Source organism: Rhagoletis zephyria, unplaced genomic scaffold, assembly GCF_001687245.7.
Source record: "Rhagoletis zephyria isolate East Lansing unplaced genomic scaffold, Rhagoletis_zephyria_1.1 Rzeph_scaffold_00973, whole genome shotgun sequence".
Lineage (NCBI taxonomy): Eukaryota > Metazoa > Arthropoda > Insecta > Diptera > Tephritidae > Rhagoletis > Rhagoletis zephyria.
Genome location: NW_016158057.1, coordinates 45,083 through 55,340, shown reverse-complemented (window position 1 = coordinate 55,340; position 10,258 = coordinate 45,083). Strand labels below are relative to the sequence as shown.

The 10,258-nt window shown below is 34.9% G+C and overlaps 1 protein-coding gene across 1 annotated transcript in view; it reads left to right on the top strand.

Annotated features, from left to right (window-relative positions):
• The window catches only part of LOC108362268 (uncharacterized), a 59,327-nt gene extending 51,090 nt beyond the window's left edge, over positions 1 to 8,237 (top strand). Inside the window, exons 2-5 of the mRNA XM_017615178.1 lie at positions 7,361 to 7,420; positions 7,656 to 7,825; positions 7,903 to 8,050; positions 8,110 to 8,237. Of these exons, the coding sequence (XP_017470667.1) occupies positions 7,361 to 7,420; positions 7,656 to 7,825; positions 7,903 to 8,050; positions 8,110 to 8,237 (506 nt within the window). The remainder of the gene's footprint in view (positions 1 to 7,360; positions 7,421 to 7,655; positions 7,826 to 7,902; positions 8,051 to 8,109) is intronic.
• The last annotated feature ends 2,021 nt before the right edge of the window (positions 8,238 to 10,258 follow it).

The following is a 10,258-nucleotide window of genomic DNA, read 5'->3' as shown; positions in this document are numbered from 1 at the left end:
TATGGCAAAAACCGAAATAAAGCATACATGCACAGTTTCGGATGAAAACCGAAATAATGCATATGTGAAAGACGAAGGTATGCATACATGCACAGTTTCGGTTGAAAACCGAAATAATGCATATAACAAAAACCGAAGTAATGCATACATGCACAGTTTAGGTTGAAAACCGAAATAATGCATATGAGAAAATACCGAAATTATGCATATGCATACTTTCGTTTTAAAAGCGAAATAATGCATATGAAAAAAAAACGAAATAATGCATACATGCACAGTTTCGGTTTAAAACCGAAATAATGCATATGGTAAAAACCGAAATAAAGCATACATGCACAGTTTCGGTTGAAACCGAAATTATGTCTAAATGCACAGTTTCCATATGCGCAATTTCGGTGCCCCTTTTCATGAACTTATAGGAAAAAAACTCCGGACAAAATCCTGTAACTTCTGACTAGGAACAGTTGCTCAGTTACTCTCTCAAAATTGTTCCTACTTACAGGTATTATGGCAATAGGAACGACTTCCTGTAAGTTCTGACTAAATCCTGTAAACCGGACTGCTATTGGAACAGACTAAATGAGTAGTTCGTAGTCAGCAATTTGCCGCCACTATCTTTGTAACAGCTGAGTCGACCAGATCCAAAAAGTGAAGGCGAAAAATTTAGTCGGAAAAAAAAATTATAATAATTAAACTAATAATATAAAAAGTGGAAATTGGTCATCCGAAGACGACAGGAGAAGTTTTTGAAAAAATGAGTAAGGTAAGCAAACGGCACATTAGGAGATTAATAAGCAGGGAAAGAACAATTAACCGTGAAAATTTGAGGTTAGGCTGGATCGACCGCGCCAACTATTCAAATTGTTGAAAATGAAGAAGGCGTGCTACCCAATGAGCCAAGTCCCCCGTTAAAGGTACCTTTCCGGGAAAAGCTAAAAATATGGGCGGTACAAAATAAAATAACCCACAAAAGCCTTTCCCAACTTTTGGTACTTCTTGCAGAAGAAAATATGGACGTACCTAAAAGTGCATAAACTCTTTTAAACCATAAAAGAAAATTAGTTGTGCAAAATATGATCCCAGGACTTTTTTGTAACTTTGGAATAAAAACGCACGTAAATAAAATTGCCGACAAATTAATTGATTATAACACCATACTTGCGGATATAAATATTGATGGGTTACCTTTGTACCGTAACAGTAGGATCCAGTTATGGCCAATCTTATTAAGAATTATTAATGTGCCCAACATATCTGTTTTTACAACTGGTGTTTATGTTGGAAATAGTAAGCCGAATTCCGTAGCGCAATCTATGAACGATTTTGTTGAAGAAGTCGCTTGTCTACAAACTAATGGGTTTGAATGTAATGGCCGCTGCATTACATTTAAAATTAGGGCATTTGTTTGCGATGCGCCAGCAAAAACTGTTCTTTGTAGAATACCTGGCCACACCTCACGGCATGGTTGTCCCAAGTAGGGATGTTGCGAATGTGGAATTTTAGACATCCGCGGATGCGAATGCGGATGCGGATGTTTAAATATTTTTAAGAAATAATTTTGGTGAGTACATTAGGGAATTTAAGTAAATAAAAAATGGAAAAGTGAATAGTTTTTAATAATGTTTTTTTTTTATTTAGTACTTCAATTAAAAAATTGGAACATTGTATTTAAGAAAGAATAATTTTGCTGCCTTTTCGGGTTACAGCCTGTTTCCTAACGGGTCGTATATGAAACCTGCGCCACTAAATAACTACTCGCTCGAGGCGACAAACTTGAAACTTGACAAAATTGTAAATTCTTTTCCATTGACGCTGCACCAGTTGAGAGGACTTTCAGTTATATTTCCTTTTTTATTGCGGTGTAACAATTCCTTTTTGTGAATTGCATCGGGGCTGCTAATGTCGGATGTATCCTCCTGACTTTCATCTTCACAATCTAGCATCATGGCAAGATCGTTGTTGAAACACCGTTATGTTCCAATTTGGAGCACCAATTCTTTTGGTTGTTTCAGAATTTGGAGAACCTGTTACGTCATCAGCGTTTTTTGATTATTTGTAATTCATTTTTAATCCTGTCTTCTGTGACTAGTTTGAAAAATGTGCGCTTATAGCGAGATTGGCAAATAAATTGCTATTTTCTAGGAATGAAAATTTCGAAGAAAATTCTGTTTTGAATGTCGTGGCTGCCAGCAGAATTAGTTTAAAATCTTGTTATTTTGTTAAAAAGGTACCCCTTTTTTATAATAATTTGAATTATGGAATCACGGAGGATAAAGGTCTCAGATTTGCTTAGTTCCCGGGAGACTTCTTGGAAAGGTTCGCCTGTAATGTATACCTTGTAATTAATTTTTTTTTATTTGTTAGCTGAATTCGGCTTTTCCTAGTTGCAGGCAGCCCCAATTAATTACTCGCCGCTGTCGGTACCATAAGCCATCAAATCCGTTTTGTTGTTCCATTCCATGCGCTCAATGTGTTTTGATATATTTTTTTGAGGCAAATGAACGCATTTTCCACATATGTATCATGAATACTATTTCACATTGGGCGCGTTTATAAGACGTAGCTGTTGCCTAACCGTTGGCTATTTGTCTTAGAAACGCACAGTTGAGTAGTTACGCTCAGCCCAACAGTTGGCAACTTTCCCCCATTTTTTCCAGCGAACAATTTTTACGCTACCTGAACTCAACGAGTTGGGCTTAGCCTAAACAGCTGATCGAAAAGGCTTACGCCGCTTATATTAAATTTAACGCTGCTTTGTTAGGTGGCAGTTGCAAACAAATTTATTATATTTAATATTACTGACGTGATAAAGTAACTAAAATATTTTATAACTAGCTGTACCCTGCCACGCTTTGCTGTGGCATATTCATGGTACATGGATGATAAAAGATTAACGAAACAAAGCATACGTTTCATATAAGTTTGATTTTGTAATAAGTACTTGTGTACATGCAATGTTTGTCGCTTTTCTATTCCCTGCATAGATATCGAGGATATCTGGTTTGCCGACACGGGAACATGCAACACCTGAGAAGCAATCCGCATCCAAATCTAAACCATACTTTTACAAAGGTTGACCTTGAGCATTATTGATTGTGATTCCGAATGCCAATCGAATTGGAAACTGCAATCTTTTAAATCGAAATGGTCGGAATCATGGAAATTCTTCACCTTTGAAAAACCACGTTCAAATCTTTGCTTGCACTACATTCTTCATCAATTTCTTAACTGCGAGTCGCGTGCCGTTGCAGAGTTTTGGCTGATTAATATTCCGCAACACGATAATTGCCACACCTTCTTTCAATTTCGGTATGTGGGTTCATCCCTGGAAGATCAATCGAGTTCAAAACTTCCGTTGCATAATTAACTGCTTCGTCCTTTTCCACAACGATGTTTATCGACGTATATGTTATTGTTCAAGCGACTTATGCATTTCCCGTATAAACCAAGTGCAGCGAACACACACGCGCACTTGTATTACACTCCCGCCTAAAACCAAGTGCAGCGAACAACACACGTACTTGTGTTTAAAAGTAATTCGCTCGTTCTTAATTGGGTATGCATTTTTTATGCAATTCTCAAATATCTCTTCGCTGAACTTAGTGAAGTGATAAGTCGCTGGCATTTTCAGCATCACAAGGGTCAGCGCCCCTATGATTGACTCCTCCCTCACCCCATGGTCATGTTACCCCAGCTTGGATATCACACGGTGCTTTAAGCATCACCCACACTCCACTACCGGAGTAATTTTTGGCATGGCATTAAGCTACTGAATGCATCCCTGGATATATCCCAGCTCATTGCACAGCAGCCTACGGCAGCTAGACCATGACTCTTCCAATGGATTCCCCCAATGAATACATGGTGAAAGGGTTACATCTTGCGCTACCGCTTCATCAGCCTGCCCGCATATCTCTCTCTCTCTCTCTCTCTCTCTCTCTCTCGCATATCAGGCACATTGAGTGCGTGGCTAACTTGATGTGTACCTATAAACCATACGGGCTCATTGAGCTCGATACATATACACTCGCAAAGGTAATCCCTAACCCCTCTACTACTCTAAATAGACCACAACTCTAAATCTGGTCTCCCGGTCTCCCTCAGCTAAACAGTTATTTCCTCACTTTGAATGCTGGATTGAATATCATTAGTGGTATTCACCAAAGTGAGCAAGTGGCCTGGCAGTCTGGTAAAAGAGCAGACCAGCTCAAGCAACGACTGTGGTCAATACCACTCTTATTTAGTTGATAGACATCCTTATTCTTCGCAGCAAGAATAGTTCGTTCACTGAGCCTATAATTAATTTTCTTAATTAAGAAACGTTCTTTCGATCAGTTCTCCTTTCGATGTTCCTAAGTTACAAAAATTATCAAGTAATAAAATTCGTCTTAATCTCTCATTGGCTGGCAGCTTTCCGTTCCCAATGTCCAGTATTTGTCGCGAGAATATCTCGGCTGCAGTGTATATATGTTCATTTTGCCACAATGTTGACTATTTCAGGCAAGCATTTATCTCGCCCGCTAGTGTTAATCGAAAAATTACAGACAATGTTTGCGTTAAATCTCCTGAGAGCAACATCAATACATTTCCGAATGGTGGGACAATCAATAATAAGTTTAAATTTTTGTATTATTTTTTCCATACCGGATGTTCTGGAAATATTGAAGGTGAGAGTTTCGATGATTTATATGTTCAATGACAGCTTAATAGCTGACTTAGCACTGTAAGACTTCTTAAAAATCTAAAGTTAGATATCCACATTAAAAAATTTCGTTAATTTTATCAATTTAACTGAGTTAAAATTTTAAAATTGGTGGCAACCCTCCTCAAAAATATTTCCAACAGTCATCTTTCTTAAATCTCTTCAATTTGATACCTATATTGTAATAGGTAGTTTATTTTATCTTTAAAATGAGTTAAATTTTCTATCAGGTGGCAACCCTCTTCAAATATATTTTCGGCTGTAAGCCTTTTTAAAACTCTTTTGTTTGATGCCCACATTGCAATAGTTCATTTACTTTACCAATTTAACTGAGTTAAAATTTTCAAATAGGTGACAACCCTCGTCAAAAATATTTCCAGCAGTTATCTTTCTTAAACCTCTTTAATTTGATGCCCATATTGTAACCATTTACTTATTTTATCAATATAATTGGATTTAAAAATTTTCAAATATGTGGCAACCCTCAAATGTTTTGCGATATCATTGGTTCTGGTATTACACCGAACAATACAAAAATAAAATTATTCAAATCGGTTCAGCGGTTCTCGAGTTTTGACGACCGTGACATACGAACACAACATTTTTATTAATATAGATAATACTACGTTTCTAAATATATGTTTTTAATATGTATGCTATATAATATTACACTGTTTAATTCATTGTAACATTGAACGATTTTTTCAACACGCGGCCGCTCAGCGTTGAGTTCTAAATAGTATCGGCGCAACTATCTCTATTTGTTGCAATTTCATTTGTTTACATTTATCAGCTGTTCATTTGGCAGCATATTCATCAAGCCGTTTCTAAGACGTAATTGTTGGGTTCAACAGTTGCCAGCAGTTTCGTCGTAGCAGATGAGCTAAACAGCTACGTCTTTTGAGCTGAAAGAATAATAAAAGGAAACACGGAACTCAAGAATAATAAGCTTTATGAGAAAAAAATAATTACGCTTTTCTAAGAAAAAGAAGAAAAAAACTAGCGATGCATCCAGTTTTCTCAACAGACCTTTTCTATTTTAACGCACAAATAGTCTCTCTTTATAGCCAGCCGCTGAACATTTCCGCTGGAAATACCTACTATTATCTTACTCTTTGACTTTAAATTACGAAAGAAGGTCGACGTAGGGGACGGTCTTAACGTAGTACCTTCACAGGCAAAAAAAATGTTGGCTACAATTTTTTGTTTGCCAGATATACGTTTTATCAGCGCACTTGCACAATATTCGCATTCGCAAAAGCTCCGCATTGATTATTGCGAGTGCGGAATCGAATGCGAATGTTAAATGTCATACGAAGTTTCTTTTAAGACTAATCAATAACAAATCAAATTATACATATAAACAAGTAATTTTTAGCAAAAAAAAAACCGACTTCAACTCTCATATAAAAAAAATATATATATATATATCTCATGATCCGCTGATCGGATCTTAACCAGATTAGTACGGGACCACCTCTGAGACACTACCTTTCCGATGCAAAAAGAATTATCGAAATCGGTTGCCGTGGTCCAAAGTTATGCGGTAACATACATAAAAAATATTCCGACGAACTGATAACCTCCTCCTTTTTTGGAAGTCGGTTAAAAAGAAACCAAATTGAACATATCCAAAAAACTAGTAGATTTATCTTCGTACATCACCAAGGAATCTGTTCGAAAGCCCAGAAATTTGGATGAAATATCGAACTGGTGGTATTTATTTCTTTAGAGATGAGCTTCCTGATGATGTATATTATGAATTCCTCCTTCTGCATTGCGCTTACAGATTATTATTCTGTCCCAAAAACTATAGTCCCAACATTGATGGAACGGTAAATATGCTGAAATTATTTGTGGAGAATTTTGCTGTTGTGTTTGGGGACAACAGTATCACGTACAATGTACACTGCTTGGTCCATATTTCTGAAGATATTAAAGAACTAGGTATTCCTTCTAATTGCTCCGCATATTCCTTTGAAAACTATTTGCAAATTCTGAAGTCATATGTCAAAAAGCCGACACAAATATTGCAACAAATCATGAATATGTTGAAACACGAGGGTATTGTGATGGCCCCAAAATTTACCGGATATAAAATTAAAAATGATCTTATAAAACGTTTCCACTTTAACGAATTCATGTTATCTAAAGAATGTTCAAATAATTTGTGTTCCGTGAAACCATTTCAATACATAAGAATAGACGAAAAGACGTAAATAGCAAAATTATTAAAGGGAAAAGATTGTTGAACTTACAATGCTATTTCACAGAACCCATTGATTCTTGTGCATTGGGAATATGTTCTGCGGATCTTACTCTGTCATCTAATGTTGAAGAATTTTCCCTAGATGATGTAGAAAGCAAATTGATGTGCATTCCCCTTCCAGAGAAAATTCTTCTTATTCCAATGTTACACACTTGCATGTAAATATTTCGTTGACATTTACTAATCTTTTATAATTTATTTATTAACATTATTATTAATTAATTGTATTTTCTCGAGCATTTCTTCAAAAAACACGGAGGACGAAATTCCAACAGCTCGGCGGCGGCAATTCCAACGAAAAAGGCAAGATGTAAGTAATCATTATCTAGCAATAACAATACGGTATATACAATTTAAAAAAATATATATGTATATCTTATTCATTGTAGATGCGATTGAACCTGACAACCCGGGGCCAAGCTTCAGCGTATCCAGTGAATGTACTATAGGTGCGAAGTTTTTGTAATCGTACATATGCAAACATTTTGTGTTACATATGTATGTATACTTAAATTAATTTTTTATACAATCACGTAAGATCAGCGTTTCGACCTCGGCTAAGGATACAACACTGTAAATTATTTATTGCTATGTCGAATATTGACATTCTGATGCAAAATGAAAATTTTATAGTTATTAGTTTTAGCATATCGTACTATAGAGTTTAAAAATTTTTTATTTCAGAACCCAACCAATGCGTCTTTGAAGTGGTTTGCTGCAGTCACTGCAATAGGTTCGAGAAACAGCTTCAAGAAATAGACAAAAAACTCGAAGAGCTACAATTGACAGTCGAAACGCAGAAGACTGCAATTATGGACGCAATATCTGCTCAAAAGGTTACCACTCAGCAATTGGTTCGCCAGGAAGCACAAAATGAAAAAATTACTCCCGCCTGATAGCGTAATCTAATACTAATTTTTCCAATTTACAGGAATCTGCGGTTTCAGCTATTTTATGTAACAATATAAAAAATATCAGGCTGCTGCTAAATATGGACGTTATAAAAGCCTTAAATGTGGATGGTTCACATGGGCAGATTGGCTTAAGGTCCCTTCTTAATTTTTATGGTACATTGACTGGTAAGGAAAATGTACTTTTCTATTAGTTCATATTTAATATAAACCTTTATTTCATTCAGGAGCCATTGCCAAGATGCCTTTTAAGGGATTGTCGCCGGAGGATACTCTCCGAAAAGCCATAAAATTGGAAAAGGCGAGATATTTTAAGAAAGCCTATCGACAAAACAAAAAGACTTCTGAATCTTAAATATAGATGCTTATTAAAAACCTTACAAAGTAATAGTACAAAACCGTAAAAAGTAAAAGTACAAAACCGTAAAAAGTAATAGTTGAAAGACTGTATGTAAAACATGAAATCTTATTTTTTTTTTAATTTTATACAAAGCTTGGAGCTCTGATTTTGGTCATTTTTGCAGTAATATAATTCATAAGCAATACACCCCTTGGCAAAATTATAAGCCACATATTGAAAAGTTTTAAAATTTTTTTTTGTTTTGTTGTAGTCTAACAATTACCTTATAAATCCTACTACCTTCAAAATTTTCACAAGGGGTATAGTATATAATATATATACATATATATATAGTATATAATATATATAATTAAGTAAGTTTACGTAGTATTGCTATGCAGTTTCATAGCCCATTCGATTTTAGTATAAAATTTTTTTTAGTGGAATGTGTTGATCGTTTTCTCCAAAAAATAATTGTGGAATATACTTTGTATGGAAGGACCTGCGTGAAAAAAATGTCAAAAATCAAGGCGATTTTCTAGGAACTTTAAACATGCACTTTGTTATACTAAAACTGAATGGGCTATGAAACTGCTTACTAAAAAATTTTCTACAAAATCTTAATAGAAAGTTGCAAATTAGTATGCAATTTAGTGTATTATTCTGAGTTTTGCACAAAGCTTACTTTACTTTTATGTTTTTTGGTGTAAAACTAACCATATTTCTATAAAAAATTATCGACAAAATTAGAATAAAAAACTGCATATATTGCCAAAAATTCACTGTGCCAATACTCTTGTTCGTCACGGTATGCGAATATAGAACATTTTGCTTCGTTTCTAATACATCGAATATATTTGACTGAAATACTTATGTATATTTACATATATGTTACATCAATAATGAAATGAAAATAAAACTACGTTTCGAAACGAATGCTATTACACGTATTTTATTTTAGTCGCTGAAAGGATTTTAAAAGGTTCGACAATAACTGGTCTCATTTTGCTACTGCAGGGGCTTAAAAGACGACTCGTTTCTTTTCGTACCTGTTCGGGCTTAAAAGACGACTAGTCTCTTTTCGTACGCGTAGGGGTATAAAAGGGTACAATTAGTCTCTTCTCGAACAAAAGGGAACAGTTCAGTCCATACAAAGGGATGCAAAGTGGCATTAGTCGCAAGTTCCTTTGCGACTCATCCCGGACACATCCCATCCCCGTCGCATTTTTTGCAGGGTATCAATCAGATCAGAAACATGCTTATCGGTCATTCTATGTCGGTATTTAATTAATAATATTTTCATATTAGAAAATGCTGACTCACAATTATATGTAGACCCGAACATTGAATATAATTTATATATTTCATTTTTATTCTTAAGGTACTCGTCATCACTTATTTGCTTCCAAAAATTTTCTCCTGTTTCAGAGGGAATTAGAAAATCTTCTCTCATTCGTGACAATTCTACCTGAAGCTCAATTTGTTGTTCTTGTATGTTGCAAATAAGAGGGTTATCGTGCAAATCCATATTTTTTCTTGTACATAACTTCAAAATCATTAAATCTGAAATTAAAACTTTCTAATAGTGTTTCTATTGTTTTTGAATATTCATCCATTTTTTCAAATTATTTATGTTCATGAAAAATTTGTGCTACGTTTGGTAAGTAAGATATATTGTTATTTTCAATTTCATTTAATAATATCTATTTGAAATTTTTTTCCAAAGTGGGTTATACAGTATATTTTGCTTTGCTGCCTCTATGCTTAAGTGCACATTTAAGATACCTACCCCAAAATGCGCATCAAAAGCATTATTTTTAACATTTATAAGGAAACTGCTCCGATAGATGCATTCAACATACCTGCACATTGGCGATACCTGCCTTAAAAATTGTGCGACTAGTATCAATTATCAATGAAAGTATTACGTTTACCTGCACTGGCCCTACAATTACCTAATTTTACAACCTTTTATTTATTTTGCTCATCTCGCAGAACAACGAAAATGGCTATCATCTTAGTAGTTTATATAGATA